The following is a 22301-nucleotide window of genomic DNA, read 5'->3' as shown; positions in this document are numbered from 1 at the left end:
GCCCGCCGCGCGCCGCCCGCGCCGCCCGCCGCCCGTCGGCCAGTCCGCCGCCCTCCGACTGCGCGCCCGCCACGGTGGCCGCGTGCTCCTCACGGCGGCCGGCCAATGGGCGAGGCGCGCGGAGCCCGGCCGGCCAATGGGCGCGCGCCTCGGCCCGGGGGGCGGGAGGTCCCGGGACGGGGCGGGGCGGGGCGGGCCCCCGGGCCCCCTCCCCCGTCTCGGCGAGGCCCGGGAGCGCTCTGCGCCCCCCTTCGGTGGCCGCGGCGGCGATGGCCGCTCGTTGGGCTCCGCTCCGGGAGTTCGGGGGGCCTAAGGACGGCCGCCTCTTTGGGGCTACGGACGGCCGGGGCCGGGGAGGGGAGGGGAAGGGAGGGGAGGGCCGGGCGCGGCGGGCGCCCCTGGACTCCCCCGGCCCCGGCCCCGGCCCCGGCCCCGGCCCTCTGCCTCGCCCTCGGCCCCCGGGTCCTCCTGCCCCCTCTCCGCCCTGGTCCTCCTGCCCTCGGCCCCGCCGCGGCGCCCCGCCCGGCCTGCGCCAGGGGTCCTGTCCCCCCCACAGCAGGGCCGGCCAGAGTCACTCCAGCCGATAAGGAGCCCTTGCCGCGCGCCGCCCGGTGCCGGCCCTCGCCGGTGAGACCCTGGGCCCCGCAGCGACCTGCAGCACCGCTGACGCCCCTGAAGCAGCCCCTCGTCGCTCCCTCCCTGGGCCGTGGGGAGCGAGGGAGCCGGAGGACCGGGCGGCGCCCTGCAGGGCGTTGGGCCCGGGGTTCCCTGCACCTGCCTGGTTCTGACCTCAGGAAATGGCCGCACCGAGCCCACTCTCCGCTTTCCCGCACAGCACAGCAGCCCCGCCTTGAGATGCCCTGGCCTCTTCTAGCAATGTGTCCAGACTTTCCATGGAAATGTTGCAGTTCTGCTTGCAAACACTCTCTACCTGTGTTTCTTCTCCTCATCTCTTTGCTGAGTCCACATGCGTACTAGGCCGGGATTAGGGCGTGGCTGACTTTAGCACTGGTGGGCCCAGCCGGTAGGGAGCTGGCTAGCTGGACACTTTTTTTGGGGTGCTCCTCCCGGTATAAGCGTGTGTATATGAACATCCACTGCACCTTGGCTGAGAACCTATGCAGCGGCTCAGATCCTGGGCCAGGTGCTGGGGCAGGATGCAGGGAGAAGGGTAGGCTCATGGGAGACCCAACTGACCTAGGAAGGCTTTGGGAACCTGTCCACAAGTAGGTCTCCTCATAGTGGGAGATGGGTGCCCCTCAGTGACAGGCTTCTAGAGCCACCAAGAGAAACTGAGGTGAACTCCAAGCCAGCGTGTGTGCACTGTGCATGAAGCTGGGTTGGGTGAGCTCTGGCCTGGCCGATCAGGGCCAGACTGTGACCTTTGCCAGGGGCCAGGCTTGCTTGCTCTCTCTTCTCCAGCCTATTCTTGTATATTTTGTGTTTACATCACCAAACTTTTTTGTTGACTTTAAGTTTTCATTTGATGTTCTTAGATTGTGTAATAGCTGTCTCCTTTCTCAAAGATAGGCCCTGGTTGCTTTTTTTTTTTTTTTTTTTTAGCCTTAGGTAATGAGGTGACAACCCTTTATAACAAGCACAGGGACTCAGAGAGAGTGAAGACTCTGGAGTCTGAGCTCTGCTTCCACCTGGCTCAATCTTTCAACTTTTTAGTTTCCCATCCATAAAAGGGAGTGATGTAGAGGGGAGTGTCCCTCGGTTCTAGAATAGGTGTAAAGAGTTGGCACCCCAATAACTGGTTATCACCATCATCATCCTTAGCTAATGATAATTGATCAGTTACTGTGCTCCAAGTATTGTGTTAAGTGCTTTATTTGTATTACCTCTAAGTCCTCACAGCCTCAAAGAAAGGCCCCCGTTCGAGCAAGGGAGTGGTTTGACAAAGCCTGGGCTCTTGAGCCACTCTGCTCTTCTGTGATTATTGTGAATTAGGAGGTGATGCATTAAAAAGGACCTGCAAGTCCCTGCACAACGGTAAGTGCCCCATACAGGATAGCTTTTATTAATATCAGGGTTGTCTGTCACAGGGTGATTGCTTGGACTTTTGTCGTGACAATGATAAAGTTCAGCTTTCAGCAATGCCTATCAAATTCTGTTATTTTTAGAAGTCTAGTCACCCGTCATGGCCCCGAAATAAATGCAAAGCATTTGCATAACTGCATTTCAGAGTAAAGTGCGGGTCACGTTTCGTCCATCAGAGACGGCCACCACTTCCATCAGGCCTTTAAGAAAGATGGCGGTAGCAGAGTAGGGGGTGCCGCCGCCAACCCTGAGCGCGAGCTTGCACGGGGGAGCCGGGGTGGGGCCGGGCCGACGCCACGTGGGAGGCCCCGCCCCCTCGGGCCGCCCCGCCTCCAGAGCCCAGGCGCCTGCGCCAGCTCTCCGGCCGCGCCCCGCCTTACGGAGCACGCGCCTCCGCCGCCTTCAGATTGGCAGGTCCGTGCGCCCCGCGGCACTCTGATTGGTGGAGCCGCCCAGGCTCGGGGTCGGGGTCGGGGTCGCGGTCCCGGCGCTGGGCTGCTTCTGCTGCGCGCCGGCCTGGCCGGGGCCCGGGGTCGGGTCAGCGCCGCAACCAGGTCGCGGGACTCGGCTGTAGCCGGCAGCCCCCTCTGCTCCCGCTCCCGCTGTGCCCCTCCCTCTCCACGCCCCGGGTCTGGCATGTTTTCCAGGGCCCAGGTGAGGCGGGTCCTGCAGCGGGTGCCCGGCAAGCAGCGGCTCGGCGTCTACAGGTTCCTGCCCTTCTTTTTTGTCCTGGGAGGAACGATGGAGTGGATCATGATTAAACTGCGCGTGGGCCAGGAAACCTTCTGTAAGTGGGGGTGCAGCAGCGTCTGTCTCATTTCAGGAAGGCAGGAGGCGGCTAGGGACCCGTTTTCCTGGGGGACGTTGTAAGGTTGCAGACCGCCTTTACTGTGGTCAGAAGGGGAAGGACGGTTCCGTCCGCGGCCCGTGTCTCTCGCAAGCGGGGCGAGAAAGGCATGCTGGCGTCCACGCCGAGACCTCTGCACTTTGGGGGGGCGGGTACGTGCTCCACGCAGGACGCTCTGGAGCCTGCCCTTCGTCCTTGCGGGCCGGTGACATTGGTCCTAAGGAACAGACTTGCTCACAGCACCTAAAAAGGAGTGGGATCCTGAAGATTCATGACAACTCCTGGTAATTGGCCAGCCCTCTCTGGAGTCTTCAGTCCAAACCCTGGAGGGAGCCGGTCTGCCCGGCCTAATTACCCCTGTCTTTGCCGGGCAGAATCGATGGCACGAGGGCCCAGCACCGTGGAAAGAATGCCTGGCACTGCTTTGCAGAGCACTAGCCCTGGACAGGCTAGTTCCCCTTCTGGAAAGACTTTCCTACCCCCTAGGTCCTTTATGCTTTACCCTATCTAAAAACAAATACCACTTGTGAATTGCCAACCATTCTTAAAAAATTTTTGTTTTAAAGATTTTATTTATTTATTAAAGATTTTATTTATTTATTCATGAGATCCCCAACAGTAACTGTCCTTATGATAGGTCTCTGCCTTGTTCATTATATACTCTGATGGTTGCTCATTAAGTCCTGATGGGTGAACAAAAGGACTGAATATCTTGGGAAGGCACTAATGTAACAATTTTTTAAAAATTTTTTTTTATTTATGATAGTCACACAGAGATAGAGAGGTAGAGACATAGGCAGAGGGAGAAGCAGGCTCCATGCACCGGGAGCCCGACGTGGGATTTGATCCCGGGTCTCCAGGATCGCGCCCTGGGCCAAAGGCAGGCGCTAAACCGCCGCGCCACCCAGGGATCCCCGTAACAATGTTTTTAAAATAACCTGGCAGGCTCAGTCACTGTACTGGAGCATGCAACTCTTGATCACAGGGTTGTAGGTTTCACCCCCATGTTGCATGTAGAGATTACTTAAAAATAAAATCTTTAGGGACCCCTGGTTGGCTCAGTGGTTGAGCGCCTGCCTTTGGCTGAGGGCGTGATCCTGGAGTCCTGGGATAGAGTCATGCATCCGGCTCCCAACATGGAGCCTGCCTCTCCCTCTCTCTGTCTCTCTCTCATGAATAAATAAATAAAATCTTAAAAAAAAAAAAAAAGACAGTTACTGTTAACTGTGATCTGTGCTGTGAGGGGAAGTGCGTGTGTGGAGCAATGGTAGACTCTAGTGGGGGTAATCTCAGTTGGATCAGATGGTGCAGGGAAGGCTTCCAGAAGTTACCATGTCAGGTGGGACCTGAAGATCCACTGAGGTCAGTCAGATGAGGGGAACATTAATGAAGTTGGAAGTGTCTCATGCTTGTGATGAAAGCAGGGATGGGGCCACAGTATCAATGTTTACTGTGAGGGGCTGAAAGCATAGTAAGGGATGAAGAAGTGGTTGGAAATGTGCCTGGGGAGGGCCACAGAGGACTAGAAAACCAAGGATGTACCCAGAGGATCAAAGGGTTTTAAACTGTGGTGAATTAATATAGGAGAATGGCTTGTGGAGAGGAGGCAAGAATACTTAGGCTGTGTGGTTATTCAGGTCTGAGATTGTAGCCTGGTTGGTAGGGACAGATGGGATGCCAAGAAGTGAGTGGAGTTGAGAGACACCTGGGAGGTGGTACTTATAGGGCCTGGTGATTGAGTGGACTCAGGAGATGAGGAGCGTAGGCTTCTGGTAGGACAGTTGGTGCAGCTGGGGGGATGGAAGGACGACACTGGCAGGACAGTCCAAACTCCCTTTTGGACATAGTAAGGTGGAGATACACAGATCTCAAGCTCAGGAGGCAGATCTGGGCCACAAATCTGGGTTTGTGGGTCATTTGAAAGCAGATTGTGATGAAAATCAGAGTCCAATCCCAAGATTTTAAGGGTGACTGGGAGTGGCCAGAGAGTTGAGAGAAACCAGGAGGACTTATCACAGAAGACAGAAGTTCAGGCAGGCTGACTATGCAAATGGGAGGTCAGCTCTTGGCTCTGCACTAGGGGAGTCTTGAAGATACAAAGATGCTGGTCAGGAAAGGGAAGTAGGGAGAGGCTGCAGATACCTGGCTCTTGAGAAGGTAGGAGAGGTTAGGATCTGAGCAAGGCCATAGGAGTAGCCCTTGTAAGTTAGCTGGGAGAGTTCTTAACTGATGACTGATTTGTGTGAAGAAAGAGTTCATGGCCATCTGAGGGTGGGTGAAGAAGGGTCAGGGTCATGTCTGAGGAAATAGGTTTGTCAGGCATCATCACCTTGGGCCCAGTTAAATGCATTAAGTGGCCCCACAGTGCACAGCAAGCAGAGGGATGGAGAAGGAGGGCAGCTGGATTAATCTGTAGTTGGGGTTTTGAAGGTGTGTCAAGCAGTTGATATTGATAAGAGGCAATTGCAGCTGGTTTGAGTGGGGAGAGAGAATGAGACGGGGCTGAGGGGGGATTCAGGGGCCAAGTGCCTGGGGAAGAAGTTAAAGGAGATCCAAAGACAGAATGGTTAGAAAGGTAGCAGAAGTTATGGTCACAGCAGGATGAATTTATTACTTCAGAGAACACTGCAAGTAGATGACAGAAGTTGACTGGAGAAGTCAAGGAGGCAGGTGGTGTCACCTGGGAAGGTGGCACAGGACTGGTCAAGGAGCCTGGGCGAGATATCTGAGTTTTCAGTGACTGAAGGGAAGTAGAGAGCAGGTGCCCATGCAGAGAAGACTGTGGCAAATGGCATTAGCCCTTGAAGGAAGAGGGTGGAGAATTAGCAGTGTGGAAAAGCTGCGGCTGACAACAAGGGAACTGACCTCACCTCTGAGTTCCTGAGTGTGGGAGAGGGAACAGCAGAGAGCTGCAGAGCAAAAAGTGCCTTTGAGGCACTTCAATTCAGGATGATTTCAGAGAAAAACAGACATTTTGGGGGGGCAGGGGGAAGGAAGTGAGGGAAGTCTTAAAACATTGCTAAGAAGTGTGCTAGGACATGATCCTATCTGTGAAGACACAGACTCTTACTATGCTACCAAAGTATAGAACTGCATTAACATAGTCCTCATTTAACTCAAATTTGTTTTATTTTTTTTATTTTTTTTTTTCAAATTTGTTTTAAATGAAGTTTATTTTAGTGTTGAATTAAACAATGAAATTCAGAAACAGCTGACAGACCTAGACTTGGTTAACTTAGATCTGAGTACCTTAATTCCTGTTTCTTAAAAATCTAAGTAAAATTTTTATTTGACACAGATGATGTCTACCGTAGAAAAGCCTCAGAACGACAGTATCAGAGAAGGCTGGAAAATGCATCAGAGACTGAACTTCAGCCGTCAATAAAGTGAATATGAAATTTCACTACTGGTTTCAACTCCTTTGAAAATGTCCTTTTCAGATTTCTTGTTCTTACTCAGAACTGCCTTCACAAAGAATTTTTATAGTTTCCCTGTCTGCTTCAGTAGTTCCCCAGTCACTGATGGACAGCACTTAGAGAAAAATGATTTCCTCCTGAAGCACACTTGCCCATTGAATCTATTCCATGAAATATTTCTTAAACAATTCAAGATCAATCAGGATGCTTTTTAGTAGTCTGAATTGTTTGTGAAGTTTTTTGCTTTACACAACAAATTGATAACCTTATTTACTTTTTTGCAGAATTCAAATTTAATCATGGACATAAAAGTCAGGTCTCTCTTTTTTTTTTTTTAAAGTCAGGTCTCTTATTACAAGATTATTTAAGCCAGGATAATTATGCAGATTACATTTCTGCCAGCTACCAATCTGTCAACATTTTGCTAGGGTGGTAGGAAATCCTGACCACACATTACTCAGGTCAAATGCTCTTGTGAACAAAACAGCTGTTTCCTTTGCTTGTTCCCCACTAACATACAAGGGCTGGACATCCATGAGGACCCCAGAGGGGACAGGCTTCACACCCGTCTGTGATGAAGATGTGCTTTCATCCAGCTGCTAAGGATAAACACATTGCTTCTTCCCTAAGAAAGTGAACCTTCACACTGTAAAGCAAGCATAAAACCACCAGACTTCAGCTATAGCAGTCAGAGGTTTAGTCTACTGGGGACAGATTTTATAATCTAACCTGGAATAAATTTGGGTCAGCTGATAGAAAAAAAGCAAAGGCTTTATCCATTTTTTTTTTAATCCATGCTTGGTAACTACATCCAACATCTATTCAAAGAAGGGACATATCTATATTTTAAAGAAGGCTAAGTTTCAAAATGGTTTCTAACAATTGCTCATGAATATATAGAGGCAGATGCTTAAGGCCACAGGGTATTCTCAAGTTAATGATCTCTGCCACAAACATATCTTCCCAAGTTTTTCTAGGTTTTTTTTCTAATTTAAGTTAGTCTGTTTATGTTAGAACCATTCAGTATAAATAGCGAGCCACTGACTACTCAGATCTCCTTAAAGCACTACCCACCCCAGCTCAGAGATGGCTTGAGTGTGGACATCAGTGATGATCACGGCACCACGGAGAGGAAGGAAGTTCTGTGCACTTGTGTGGCCTAGAGAGTTCCTGGTGAGCCTAAACTCATAGGCGTTTTAGTGGTTAGACTGCAGCATAAGGAATTGTAGGAAGTTATATGGCCTTATTCCATGTTTCCCTCACCCCAGTTTTAGAAGTTTAGTATTGATATATATAGAGAACATGGTAAAGTTGTAAATGCTAATAAAACATCAGCTAACTTCTGTGTCTTCTGTGGGTTCCTTCCCTGGCCACCTCCCTGCCTGTACCCCAGAGAGATCACTAGCTACAAATTCATGTTAACCTTTCTTAGACTTTTCCTTCTTTTTAAAATACATATTAGAGGGCTGATTTACTGAAGGACAACAAAACTTTGAAGGTGACGACTCACTTCAAGGCAAGGAGTTTGGCAAAGTAATTACTGCATTAAACTGAAGATACTTTCATCATATTAGTTTGGATGCTAGAAAGCAAGAACTGATCTTTTTAATGGAGGTGAAAGCTTTTTAACTTTGCCACCAAACAAATTTTAACCCTCCTTCTACAGAATATGACTCTACTTAGACACGGGAACTATGAAGGTAACTTAATGTAAAGAGCAATGCTCTTACATGCTGATTATAAAACCTTAGTGCCCCCTAGTGTGAACTACAAGGCAAAACCTTTAATAACCCGTATTTTAAAAAGTGTACTTCTAGAATGACAAAAATTGAATTAGCATTTATTGCTTGAAATCTATTTCCACTGCGGTGTTGAGAATGTGGTAAAGAATGTGGGCTTTGGAGCTTCACTTTTTCATCTGAACCAATGGGGAAAGTTAACTTAGGTACGCAGTAAATACTCCATAAAAGAGGGCTATCTTGATCTAATGGTCCTAATTCTGGGGGTCTTGCCTAAATCTCAGATACTCTAACTTAAACACATTCATCTCTCTTCCTCTCTTTTTGTAAGTCTGAATTTTTCACACTAAGTTACCTTTCTTTAAAAAAAAGCAAAACATTCGGATCATGGCATTTTCCAAAGCAATTCCTCTCCTAGAAAAGCAGTAGTCTCAGTTCTTAGTCTTTGCACATGTGCATTAAATTTGGAATTTCTCGTGGCATTGAGATCTTGTAGGTTACACATAAATGCGACATCTATTCTGGGTGTAGTCTTAATTTGTTCAGTTTTGAAGTTTCACTCAGCTGATCTAGCACACTTCCAAACTAAAAAGGAACAGTAACACTAAGCAGTATTTGCTCACAATGTTCAGTGAGAATGTTTAACTATTCATCAATGATTATTCAAAATACGCTCATGAGCACAGATGGCAGTACAGCCCTAAACACGTAGAGGAACAGAGCCACAGGGATTTGCAAAGTGATATTAGAGGAAAACGGTTGATTTTACCAACATTTCTATCAAACGTGTGGTCATATTTTAAGAGCTTAGAAGCATGTTAAAGACATACCCGGGCTACTGGTCGCTTCTGGCCACAGATAGCTGTTTGAAATGGCTTGCACTGTTTTATGATACAAGGCATGCTTTCCTTACCTTAACCATCGGTAACTCTACAATTTTAACTTTAATCTGTATTTCTGCCCATGATGATATGTTAGGAATTCCCTGCCTGCCTGCCCAAGAGGCTTGGCGTGGGGCATGTCAAACTGCAGTGTGACTACATTCAGCCTGTGTTAATGCAGCCTGAGACCTGAACCAGGGTCTGGTCACTGACTTTTGCCTCCATCTGAGGAGCTTTGTTCCCTTAAACTGGCAGCTGTATTCCTGTCAGCATGGAATCAAGGCATGCAAGCATTGAAACCTGCTTGAAACTAACATCTGACATAAACTTTAACAGAACAACCATACCTGGTTAATCCAAATCACTTTGCAAACTCCATTTTTATTTGGATTAAAAAGCTTTAAATGAACAAACATATGATACATACATGTTATAAGACTAGTTACCACTTAAACCTCCTTTGATACAGAAATTAGAATAAACCAAGTTTTAGGTCTGAAAATGTTCAAGCTCAGAAGTCAACAACACCAGTTTGAGATTTCACACAAAGAAGCATCCCCTTTCAGTTCTTCCTCATAGGAGGACAAGGGTGGGTTCAAAAACAAGCAGTTCAAGGCCTTTTAAATCAGTTGGCTGACATACTATTTTAAACCTAGAGGTTTTCCCCAAATAAACAAAATTCTTTGCCACATGAACTTCTATTTTGAAAACATTTAGGCCATTATACTTTCTAAGCCATATCACTAGTTCCTAAAATACATGGAAAAAAAAAAAAAAGAGAGATGTATATAGTTCACTTGTACTTTCTTAAGTCAGGACTTTAAAAAAAAATTTTTTTTTTGGCTTATCTTTTTTGGAAGATGGCTGACCTCAAATCTTATATCCTAAATATTAACTGATATTCCCCAAGTTAATATACAGAAAGACATGATTCTAAAATAAATACATAGATTTTTTTTTTTTTTAAACTTAATTAGGGCCTGCCTACTGGCCCTCTGGGCCGGCTCTGCACTGCCTGAGGGAAGCCCTTGGCTGGATCTATGGTTTCTACAGTACCTCTAGACAATGGGAAGGAGCCCAGAGGAGGAGTGCCCTGGCTTCTAATGCCCCACCTAGCCCACAGTGAAGAGTTTTTAAAGGCTTCCCAAAGAAGTCTCATCCAGACCTTAAAAAGGGAAATAAAATGGGTGCATGAAATAAATAAATAACTTAACCAAAATTAGATTTCAGATTCTTTGGTGTAATTCAAGAATGTCTAGAAATAAAAACAATCTGATTGTATTATACAGTCCATGATGATTCAATGGCCCAAATAACTAGGAACTGAAGATTTCTTTATCTGATTCAGTTTAACAATAAGGTACTGACATACTACTGTAATACATTTTTTAAAATTCAGAATTATTTAAAATACTTGATGCAAACTGAGATCCAGTGGTTGACTATAGGCAATTAAGTTACAAGGGCCTCCTGTATTTAAAGTATTTAGATACAAGAGACTTTCTTCAATTCTACAAGCTTTTGTCCCCATGATTAAGAATGGCAATCAAATATCCAGGTATTGATTCATACCAGATTAAAGGAAAAAAGTATCCTGTGAGAGTCATTCAATTTACAAACAGCAAAGGAAGCTCCACCAAAATGGCAACCATCTTGTTAGAAAAAAACAGGTTTCAAAAACCTCGAGTGGAATCCAGGTGTGATGCTTTTCTACCTGTCTATGTATCATACACTGCCTCCAGATGCTTATGGGATCAAATAAGAGAGACAGGGTCAACCCCAAGTATCTGGGATCCATACTGGTCTTTTAAAGTGAGTATTTTCTTAAATTATAATTCCTTTCTCCTGAAATTCAAAAGCACAAGTTAAATTCAAAATTCATTTTAGAAAGCCTTAAATTTCTGGTTGAGAATTACAACACTGAAACTTAGAAGAAAAAAAATGCCACATCTGGTGAGGAAATAAAGATACGAAAACACGTTTGCATATGGAGACAATCTACCCTTTTACAATATGCTTCTGACACAGCTTATATCTGGTTATGCACTCCCTTCCCTATGCCAGGTTAGGTGTTAGGTTTAAAAAATAAATCACTTCCATGCACACCTCAATGCTTTCTTCAAGGTGAACTTCAGTATTTCTCAATGTAAGAGATTTAAAATTTTAAATCATCTAACAAGTATAGGCATAAATTGTGATTTCAATATAAATAGATCAAAAGTACCCTTAAACTTACCTGCCAAGACTAAATATAATTCAGGGTTGTGCACATGTTCTGCAAAAATAGCTGACACCACAGATAACTAACAACAGCACAAGAAACAGTGCTCTCCCCTCCAGGTGTCCGCGAGATGCACCAGCTGCAGAAGGATGCACAGCACTGACTTCAGATTTCTGGAGCAAGTCTCTGAGTTACTAGAGCAAATGTGCCATGTCTGTCAAACATCTATAACCTAAAATAACCACCTTTCACTTCACCTGTAAGAAACAGCTTTTGCCGAAGTGGCTTCAGATTCTCAGGCACATGAAGCAGACACCAGTGCACTCCCTTCTGTAAGATGTAAACTAGGACCAACTTCACATTTCATCGTCAACTTAAACTAATCTGTAAACTCTCGTGCGTGTGTATATTTTTTTTTCATTTTGTTTGTTCTTTTATAAAAAACAAAACCAAAAACCAAAACCAAAAACCCCAAGCCAAGACAAAACCTTTGATGGTTTCAGTTCCATGGCAACAAGTAAAAAGATAAAACTCCAAGTTTACATATACAACCAATTATGAAACTGGTTTTAAACGAAGGAAACATATGCAAAAAAATCTCTGTGTATTTGATAAAGTCAACTTAATATAACAAAAACAAATTGAAATAGCTTATTAAAAGTGTCCTTATATAAAAATGGCCTTGTGATGTACAGTAAAATGCAATAAAAATTATCATCCTTTGTTCCTCCCCACCCACCCCCAGTAACTAAAATGGCTACTGTTCCACAAAACTCTTTATGCTTCTATAAAAGAAACGTAATTGATGTGATTAAAGGTTTTCTAGATTGTATGCTTGGCGAATGTTGAGGGTGTCACGGAGCATCAAATCCCGAAGGCGCCAGAGAGCATCTGCCATGGTGGTATGGGCCCCTTTACTTTTCAGCCAGTGAGAGGGGAGGCGGCTCTCCTGTTCTTTTGACAAATGGACATCGCGTCTTCGAGCTGAAAATTCAAATGCACGCAAAGAAAGAGAAGTAGGAATTTTAAGGTAATAGTTTTCCCCTCAGTCCTAAGGTCTATTTATTAAAGCATGTAACACTTATTATTTATTAAATATTATGAATTTTAACTCTGCAGAGTATTTCCAAGCAAATGTCTTCTATCATTATATTAGGCACCTTGGTTTTTTTTTTTTAAGATTTTATTTATTTATTCATGAGAGACAGAGAGGGGGGGGGGGGGCAGAGACACAGGCAGAGGGAGAAGCAGGCTCCACGCAGGGAGCCCAATGTGGGACTTGATCCTGGGTCTCTAGGATCACACCCTGGGTGCTAAACCGCTGAGCCACCAGGGCTGCCCGGCATCTTGGTTTTTAAAAAAAAAAAAAAAATGCACTTAGGTATGAGGCTACCTAGCTAAGAATGTCTTGTTTTATGCTTTGTATTTTCAAAATTTTCTAATTGATAATAATGACTTCACAAAAGAGCTGCACAGTAGAACATAATTCTATGAACGGGAATACAAGAGCTGCACAAACACTTAAAAGATCTGATCACCAATACTGTGCTCTGTAGGCAGCCCTGATAATGAATAATTTTTCTTCAGGGATGCCTGGGTGGCACAGCTGGTTAGGTGTCTGACTCTTGGTTTCAACTCAGGTTGTGATCTCAGGATTGTGGGATGGAGCTCCATTTCTCACTCAGTGTGGAGCCTGCTTCAGACTTTCTCTCATTCTCCCTCTGCCCCTCCCTGTTGCACATTATCTCTCTAAAATAAATAAATAAATCTTTAAAAAAGTGTAATAATTTCTTCAGTGTTAACAAAAATTCCTAAAAAGGTAAATGTGAGGAAAGGGAAAACTACCTACTATTCTGAAAGAAATCAAACTATCAAATTTGGTTTAGAAATGAAGAATGAGAAGCACCTGGATGGCTCAGTTAGTTAAATAACCAACTCTTGATTTTATTTAGCTCAGGTCATGATCTCAGGGTTGTGAGATCAAGCCCCGCTTCCAGCTCTGCACTCAGGCATTAACTAACTAACTTAAAAAAAAAAAAAAAAGAAGAAATGAAGAATGTTGAATAGGAACTTGTACCTTTCTAAAAACCAGCAAGTTATTTTATTTTTATTTTATGGGGAGCGAAGAGGAGAGGGAGAATCTTAAGTGGGTTCCATGCTCAGTGTGAAGCCTGATGCAGGGTTCGATCTCAGGACTCTGAGATCATGACCTTAGCTGCAATCAAGAGTCAGACACTTAATTGACTGAGCCACCCAGCGCCTAGGCAAGTTATTTTAGTATGTACTAAAAATACATTAAGTCCAGGGAGCTAAATAACTAACTCAATAGGTTAAGTGAAATAAGTTTTCCAGTATTTTTTTTTTTAATTTTTTTTCTTTTTTAAAAGTTAAATTATCAAGCACCTGGGTGGCTCAGTGGTTAATGGTCTGTCTTCAACTCAGGTCATGATCCTGGGGTCGTTGGATCGGGCCCCAAGTCAGGCTCCCTGCTCAGTGGGGAGCCTGCTTCTTCCCCTCCTCTCCACTTGTCACTATCTCTGTCTCTCTCAAAAAAAAAAAAAAAAAAAAAAAAAAAAAAAATCTAAAAGTTGAACTGGAGGACTTTTTAAAAAAGATTTGAGAGAGAGAGAGATAGAGAGAACGCATATGCACGTGCACAAGTGGGGTGGAGCGGCAGAGGGAGAGGGAGCCTGCTAAGCAGGGATCCCAACCTGGCTTGATTCCAGGACCCCAAGATCATGAGCTGGGCCTAAGGCAGACATTTAACTGAGCCACCCAGGTGTCCGTGAACTGAAGGAATTTTTGATTTACCCAAATGAATCTATACTAATGCCCAAATGCCTAAAAAAATGTGAAAAAATACAGAATATACTTAAAAAGATAGCAGTGATGTTTATCACAAAACCAAGCTTAGAAATTCAGCAAAAACCGCACCATTTTCAGTGTGTGATGTCAATATACAAGAAAGCTCCAAATCCTTCTATTAAATACAGAATTTATTTTCCTTCTATAATAAAAGCGGCTATGCATCCCACAATGTAATATGCTAATATGCCAACAGCAGTGAGATTTCACAAAGGTTTGTTGAGAAGGACTATCCTTACCTGCCAGGGTTTGGTCCCACTTGCTAATGCTGTTCGACTCAGCACTGAGTCCTTCAATGTATTTCAGGTAGGCTTCTGAGTGGAGAAGCCGTTGTGTCTTCGGTGGGGGAGCTACAAACATGGGCGTTGTTGGCTGCTGAATGACAGGGGGGCCGGCTGGATGTGGGCCAGGATACGGAGGTGGTGCCTGCTGCCCTGGAGGCCCCAAAACTCCTACCTGAAAGAGTACAGAGCACATGGTGAGGGGGAAAAAAATACTCTTGGCACATGCTCTGAGAAAGAGGATAACTTAAATTCTGTTGTATCCTAGAAAATCCAACTGAGAGGCTCACCTGCTGTCCATATGGACTTCCACCTGGTGCTGGAGTCCCTACCATAGGGGCCACTCCTTGGTTCATCACACCTATAATTCAGAATGCAACGGTACAGTTAGAGGCTCTGGGTTGAGAGGACTACTGAAAAACTACTGCTAAGAAATGCCACTTATAATGCAAACCTATGGATCTCTGCCCTTGAGTTTTGTGGATAGAAACCCTACGCACCCAAAACAGGATGCAGCCAATGGGTAAATTCACATTCTGTTGTTTTTTAGGTATTTTAAGTATAATGGTAGCATAACCTGTCAGATAGGCATTAGTTATTCATGGCTCAGAGATGCTTTGAACCTGGTGTAAATTCTAGCATTCCCCTAGGTCAGCTGTAGTTGGAACACAACTATTATTTCCAAGGTATTTTTCTTCTGACAATACATTTTCCTGCAGCTGAAGCCCAGGTTTCATTCTGGCAATAATGGTACTGTGGTCGGCTCTGCAGCAGGCAGTGTGCGAGGACAGCAGGGACACAAAGGAAGAGGCTGTGCAAGGGCACAGTTCAATGAGTTCTTGGAGGCTACAGGCGCATCCCTGCTGCCCTCTCACAGGTACCCAGCACCTCTGCTTCTAACTGGAGTCACTAATGCTGGCAGATAGGACACTTCCATCTGGTGAAAAGGGTCATGTGGAAGCAAATCAGCTTCACTGCTATCACTTCAAATGCAAAAATGACAAAGGGAAAGAGACTGCATGGTCCTACTATATTTGTAATCTGTGTCTGCTAATAATTTTGTAAACTTCCCTTGCTGATTTTTCACAATTTCTATCCCACAGGTACTAGGTGATAATGGTGAGAAGTCCTAAATTTTGTGTCTGGGGCTATTTCAATCTCAGGACCGTCCACTCACTGAACAAATGCTGAAATAAGTAAGCAAGGGTCCTGGTTCATTAAAAACTAACAAACTTCAGCCAAAACCCTGGTGAGCTGCTGTTTAAACTTTAAACAAGTTCTGCTGGCTGCAAAGAAGGATCAAAAGGAACTCATTTCATATACTAGTTTCTCTGGATTCAAAATGTTGCTATTTTGGCCCAGGCAGAACCCCGTTCACTATTCTAAGATGCAGAATTGCTCAAGGCTACTTCTGGGAATTATTAGATATTTGTTAGAGAGAAAGTAGAAGCTTTCTGTTTACAAAGCAGGGATTTTTATATTCTAAGTACCCAGAAGTTTACTTGGATCACCATAGCAGGATCCTCATGATTATTTGTGACTGGTTTAAGAGGTTGCAGTGGGTAAGCCGCTGTTCCAGCAACAATATTATTAACCCCTGTGCACCCTCCCTCTCCAGGACACTCACCCATCTCAGATCCCACAACACAGGGGGCCTCCCTGAGCTGCCTTTCTCAAATCTGCAGGGCACAAACAACTCAGCAATTTTGTTTCCTGTCTACAAATGTCATCCAAGAGGCTAGCCAGTGACAATGTGGGCTGAGTCACCAGAGGAGATCCCCAAGTCCTCCTCTCCTCAAAGCCTGAGCAGGTATGTATGTATGTATGTATGTATGTATGTATGTATGTATGTGTGCACGTGCACGCCTGCTTCCCCTCTTCCTGTTTACAAATACCATGCAAGGGGGCAGTCAGTGAGAATGCAGGCTGAGTCACCAGAGTTCTCTGAGTCTTCTCCTCAAAGCCTAAGCAAACATGTGCATGTGTGCACACTAAGAGGGGTTTTTCCCTGTCTCAACTAAAATCAACTATGTGTCTCCTTCAAATGCAATTTAGAACCTGGAGAAGATGAAAGGGACATAGCTGAGCCCAAAACCCACCAAAAGGTATCTGCTACTTAGAGAGTACTGGCCTTAAATGTGGCTCTCAGTGAGTACCACATGCACCTAGAAGTCCACTCCAACCTGGTCTGAATCAGTCAGATACCCTATGTCAAGGTGAGAGGGCATGGAATTAAGGCCAATTCTACTTGCCACACGGGCATACCCATTTTATGACTGACTTTTGCTGCAAGAGCAACTCATACACAACAGGCCACTGTTTCTATAATGAAGCACCCACTCCCAGAAACATTTCTTCCTCCAGGTACATCTGGATCAAACATTTTTACATGGAGTTATAGCCATTCTCTAAGCAACACTCACAGGAGTGTAGCTGGAAGCGCTATGCCAAGCCACCTGGTTCATTCACCCTGCACATTGCTGAGTATACCTCTGAAGCACTGTCTGGAACTTCATATAACCCAATACTGGTATAATAAGCAAACCTAACATTTCTACATTTTGTCATCTGGGCCAGGCCATTAGCTGGTATTCTGGATAATGGACCAAATGTTATTGTAAGTTATCTTCTGGTCACATTCCCTCCAACTAGATTATAGCTAAAGCCCAGATCTTTTGCATATGATGTCAATTAACATGGTACCCTGTGATTTTTTTTCACAATAGTATTTCAACTTACTAATTAAAAAGTAAATCTGTAGCTCTTCCTGAACTCCATTTACGAGTTTCCACAGGAAATAAATTCTGAACTTCTGTTGACAGATAAATCAGTGTTCTTAAGTCAGTAGGGTGGGCCTATGCTGCTCTTTAAAATGTTATGTCATGCTTCTAGGGGGACTCAACAGAAAATGTGTTCATTGCAAATTTGTTCCCTTCCTCCTATTTGTTCCTAGAATGACTGACTGAAGGATTTCTTTGTCATCATCAGTGACTCCATAATCCCTTTAGAAGGGCTGTCTGAGAAGCAGGAGATGAAGCAGAGATTCTATACAGAAGACAATTAATTCTTCAATAAGAATTGAACCAGAGGAAGAAGTATACTCAGGACTAAAAATGCTTTTTATATGTGACTCAGAACTAGCAACTTGGTAAACTTCTTTCACTGATAGAGGGCATGACCTCTGGGCTGTATTTGGCGTCCTAGTCCATGTCAAATTGTCTGAGTGGTGTGAGAGTGTGCCTTCTGCCCTGTGGCCTGCTGAGGCTGGTCTTTGGTTATGTGTCCTGCGCTGTGGCTAGGCAGTTAAGTACCCGAGGGACAGGCCCTGTTCCTGACAGCCCTGGAATTCTCAGTGAGGAAAGGCCTGGCCACAGTGGGCAGCAGGTACCTCCTGGAACAACTGGCTGAGGGAAGAAAAAAGAGGATATGAAGATGAGATTAATGAGTGAATGAGGAGGAAGTTCTTACCCGGTGGTGGGATGCCCGGGAGGCCGGGCACACCTGGCGGAAGATGGTGGGGTGGAGGCCCCCCAGGGTGAAGTGGCTGCATGCTGCCCATGCTAACAAGGCCATCAACTGGGCCCTGCAAAGGTGGAAGGCCTGGCGGATAGCCACCCATCATGCCTTGAAGGACACAACAAATTTCAGACATGCATCATTAACATGCAACATGAGCTAAGTAATAGACAAATCCCCCCACATGCACTACCAATGAATAAAGCACCCTTAGTACTGCATGATATAACTGGCAATTAGTGCAATTATTTTGTTGCAATAATGAACAAAATAAAGTTACAAAATATGAAATCCAACATCTGTGGATGAATTAGTACTTAGTATATTATTTGTAGTTATTTTCCCTGGGATAAATATGCTGCATGTTTTTAGTTAAATAATAATAAAGAGGAGTTCCAGTAACAGCCTTCCCAAGGTCATGATTATTGCAAGCTGTTCAAACAGAGTGACCAGTTCTGCGACTGCAGTTCTAATTGAACAGGAGAAACCCCATCACTCCACTCTGCCCACACTCGTATGCCTATCATGGGTACACATGAGGGGAAACTGGAATGGAGGGAAATGAGGCGCACAGCCCTGATCACAAAGCATGGTTCTCCAGCTGGGGGCAGGGCAGGGGGCAGGCTGGCAAGAGTTTCTCAAGGCTTCCTCCTCCCTTCTCGCCCCACCACTACTGGTAAAAATGGATCATGACTGGGCTTGAGCAGGGGAATAGAGAAGAGCCATCATAATGGATGATGTTTCATCTTTAGATTTCAAAACGTGTAAAATAAAGATAAAACCTACACCCTCCCAAACCAAACTAAGCCCAGGTCACTTGATACTTGGGCACACAGACCTCAGAAGGAATGGCTGGAGAATCAGGCTCTGCTGGCATGAGAAAATGCAATTGTCATTTCTGTCTCCAAGTTCACAAATGCCCTCACATAAACCTTCGGTTAACAGGGAACATTTTAAATGAAGTACAGAATTTCTGTGAACAGAGGCTTTTATTCCTTTATTTTCACAGTGCATCTTCACAACACAAAATATATTCTGCTGGCTAGGGAAGAGTTTCAAGAAACAAGTATTTTTGGCAAAAGGAGTGAAAGGAAGAAAATAATTTCAAAATGTCAAAAACTCACCTATCAAAAGATCTTTAAAGCCACACGACATTTTTTTTTAAGCAAGAAAAACTTCTGGGATTTGAAATGATCGCAATAAACAGAACATAAGGCTCCCCCCAAAATGCAATCACCTTTGGTCACAGCTTCTTGCACAAAGGGAGGCTTGAGGGACTCGTGCCAAAGCTCATTTGTATAAAATACTCTTTGTAGAGGGACCTTGGGAAACAGTGGAAAACTCCAGATTCTAAGGATTTTACTCTTTGACTTTCCCTCAAGGATTATTTGAAAGGTATTTGTTTTTAAAAGATTATTTAGTCTTTTGAAGCTATAAAATTACGGAAAATTCTGAGATTGATTCAGCCTGCTTCATTAGTCATACCTAAGCTGACTGAAAAACTTACAATTACGCAAACCAATAAAACTAATTTTAAACAACAATACCTCTATACATGAAACAGGATGATGAGTTTCATTTTTAAAAAATGAGAGTTCAGAGAGTAAAAACTACATCTGAGCAGACACCATCATCTTAAACATAGGAGATCCGAAGCTATCAAACTGCCTTTTAACCACACCACCAGATACAGCTTTTAGGGATAAGTAGGTGGGAGCTGAAGAATGTTAGGAGGCTTTGCTTTCAATTACAAAAGCCCATCTGAACGCAGCCATCACAGGCTGTGGTTGAAGAAATTATTAAGAACTGAAAGACATGACACTTGTCTTCATTAAACTGTACTTTGGCACTTATTATCCCAGTCACATGTGTTCAAATGAGCTTTAATGCTTGTAAGCAAAGCTGGTCTCAGACAGCAACAAGGCTAAGACTTAGGCCCTAAGTAATCGGTAAACCCATGAAAATTTACCCTCAGCTGCAAAGTTCCCGCTGTGGACCAAAGACTGGTACCTATAGAGAATACTTGCTTGCTCTTCATTCCCGTGGCCCAAAATCTGGGCAGCACATGCTTAATAATGGAGCAGGGTCCTTTTAAAAGGGATCCCACCCCCCTCACCCATCAGAGTGCTATGATGTTATTCCCCAACAGGAAGCTAAAATGCTGCAGCTGCTGTGTTTTAATGCTTTTAGCTGTTTGAATTCATTTTGTTAATGTGTCCCCAGGCTTTTTTAGTCAAGGGCACAGTGCTACCATATCACATATCAGAACAAAACAGGATGTCAACGAGGGAATTCTAACTTTCAAAGTCCCCACGTTCAAGGCCTGATTTCTAAAACCCTCTGGAACCCCGTTAACCAAAATGGGCCATGGAATAGAGCAGGCGATTATGAGATTTGTTAGATCAACGTCAGTTACACTGAAAGTACTGAAAAGCCATGATTCAGATGTGCTCTGGCGAGTGCAACTGCTGAGTTCAGCGACAGTGCATTTGAGAACTTGCCATCACAAAAGGTAGGAGCGACAATGGAAAAGTTATCCTATGCTACTCTTCCTTAAAAAGCAAATACAAAAAAAGCAAAAACAAAAACAGCATCCCAATGAGCCTGCCTTGAACAACACTGTCTTGGACTCCCTGCAAAAAGTGGTCAGACCACTTGCTTAAGAAAACACTCAGGTGGTTTGTATGGACCTCACCAAGCTTGGGGAGATCATGAAGGAGGGACCCGAGAAGTGGTCTGCAGGATTCTCACTGGAGACAGGTCAGACAAGGATATTCAATTCAAGAATAGCCAAATTTGCTATGGCCACCAGAACCAGAGACAACACACACAAGCAAACCACATTCATCATTTTCTTTTCTTTTCTTTCTTTCTTTCTTTCTTTCTTTCTTTCTTTCTTTCTTTCTTTCTTTCTTTCTTTCTTTCTTTCTTTCTTTCTTTTTTTTTAAAATATGTGACTGGGATACTAACAGAAAATGCAGTTTAATGTAATTAAATAGAAAAGCATTACAGAGTGGGCACAATGAATTGAATAAGGACTTTGTATTCCACTTAGCAGTCATGCACATTAGTGACCAAGAAAGGATTTACAATTCATTGTCAAAAATCCTTTTAAATGGTCAGTCTCTTAAGGATGGCTGCAGCAGAACAAGGCAAACTGAATACTGGAATGAGACGGGAGAATCGGCATCACCTGAATGCTAGTTTTGTGTTTTCTCTTGGGAGTCCCTCCAGAACAGAATTCAGGGTCTGTTTATATTTTCTGCTATAGCGCTCTACAGCAAGAGCAGTCTGGGGTGGAGAATATCGCCAGACCATGCCCACAGCCAGGCTAGAGCTGCTCCCTACCAATTCCCAGGGTTGGGCCCAGGGCCCATTTCTGGGGCAGAGGGGAGGCATTGCCCATATGGGAGAGGCGATATAAGGACGACATGGACGACTTTAAACTTTGACTCTGCCATGAGAAAAGCCTAGAGACTGTGGCCTACTCCTCATTGGAGAAAAAAAAAAATGAAGGAATTTCTTAAAAGTGGAAAAAAATGGTCTTAGCTCCTGTTTTTACCTGCAACAGGTGTCAACTGCTGATTGAGCATCCCCATTGGTGTTGGTGGTGGCACCACCCCCATGAGAGCCCCCACAGGGGTGCCTGCTCGGGGAGAAGCACTCGGCTGCTGTTGCTGTGCTGCTCGCTCTCTCTCCTGCTGCTCAGCAACTTTAGCTGCCCGCTCTGTAAAGGCATTTCAGATTTTCAATTCTGTTTTTAACCCAGGAATTCAAAATACCATCCATTGCATTCAACAGGACTAGTAAAAACACAGGCAACAGTTCTGTCTCAACGGAAGGAACAGTAGATGACTAGTCTCAACACAGGAGGAGTCGGGCCGATTTCACTTGGTAACCTAGAGTCCAGCTTTCCTATCCCATCTTGAGAACTGGTCTGCAAAGATTTCAAGAATGTTAAGACTGCAACACACATTCAGAAAGCACAGGTTTTATTTAAACACGTCACCAGCGTAACCAACGTGGTTAATCTCACAAGGCACCCTGAAGATGAGAAGCGCTACCATTATTCTAGTATTAATAGCATTACAAATTATTTATAATTTCAACATGAAGCAATTCCATGGCCCATTATAATTTTTGGCACAATCGTTACTTACACTACTTTCCTGATTCCTTGCACCCAATTTTACTATGATTTGAGGACTCTTGTCATTAGTGTCATGGGGTTTAGCAGCTGAAGAAAATTAACTCTGTAAGGGAAAAGTAGCTTACTGTCTCCTCCACAAGGTTTTAGGGAGAATAAACACGACTTTCTACATCCTAATGAAGCCAAGAGGTCATGTTTAATAAACCCCAAGGGGAAAAAATATATGATACTCCAGGCTACAGTCATCCAAAGCAGGGAATATGTATACACATATGAAGCAATGGACAAGGTACTGACAGAACCAGGTTTCCTGACGCTGAGCAGTTCCATACGAACCATAAA

General features: G+C 44.5%; 2 protein-coding genes across 30 annotated transcripts in view; one reads left to right on the top strand and one right to left on the bottom strand.

Moving 5' to 3' along the window:
- The first annotated feature begins 2492 nt into the window (after positions 1-2492).
- On the top strand, positions 2493-6293 carry UQCC5 (ubiquinol-cytochrome c reductase complex assembly factor 5). Its single transcript, XM_077858639.1, has 2 exons — positions 2493-2830; positions 6189-6293. Exons 1-2 carry the CDS (start codon positions 2680-2682, stop codon positions 6278-6280), a joined length of 243 nt encoding a protein of 80 aa, XP_077714765.1. The 5' UTR covers positions 2493-2679; the 3' UTR covers positions 6281-6293.
- A 2994-nt stretch (positions 6294-9287) lies between these two features.
- Positions 9288-22301, bottom strand: part of PBRM1 (polybromo 1) — a 121621-nt gene continuing 108607 nt past the window's right edge. For 17 of the 29 annotated variants that reach the window (XM_077858600.1, XM_077858605.1, XM_077858591.1 and 14 more), the window contains 5 exons: positions 21372-21536; positions 17762-17917; positions 14584-14654; positions 14252-14468; positions 9288-12131 (listed from right to left, as the gene is read on the bottom strand). In XM_077858600.1, the coding sequence (XP_077714726.1) occupies positions 11959-12131; positions 14252-14468; positions 14584-14654; positions 17762-17917; positions 21372-21536 (782 nt within the window). In that variant the 3' untranslated portion in view covers positions 9288-11958. The remainder of the gene's footprint in view (positions 12132-14251; positions 14469-14583; positions 14655-17761; positions 17918-21371; positions 21537-22301) is intronic. The other 12 variants (XM_077858611.1, XM_077858612.1, XM_077858615.1 and 9 more) reach the window with 2 other exon arrangements.

The sequence above is a fragment of the Canis aureus genome, chromosome 19 (assembly GCF_053574225.1).
Source record: "Canis aureus isolate CA01 chromosome 19, VMU_Caureus_v.1.0, whole genome shotgun sequence".
NCBI lineage: Eukaryota > Metazoa > Chordata > Mammalia > Carnivora > Canidae > Canis > Canis aureus.
Note: the sequence above shows the minus strand (reverse complement) of the source record. Positions and strands in the feature narration are given on the sequence as shown.

Excerpts from the sequence above, each read along its gene's own strand:
- UQCC5 (XM_077858639.1), top strand. The coding sequence starts at position 2,680 with ATGTTTTCCAGGGCCCAGGTGAGGCGGGTCCTGCAGCGGGTGCCCGGC. Across the intron at positions 2,831-6,188 it reads CGTGGGCCAGGAAACCTTCT|ATGATGTCTACCGTAGAAAA; the intron begins GTAAGTGGGGGT and ends TATTTGACACAG.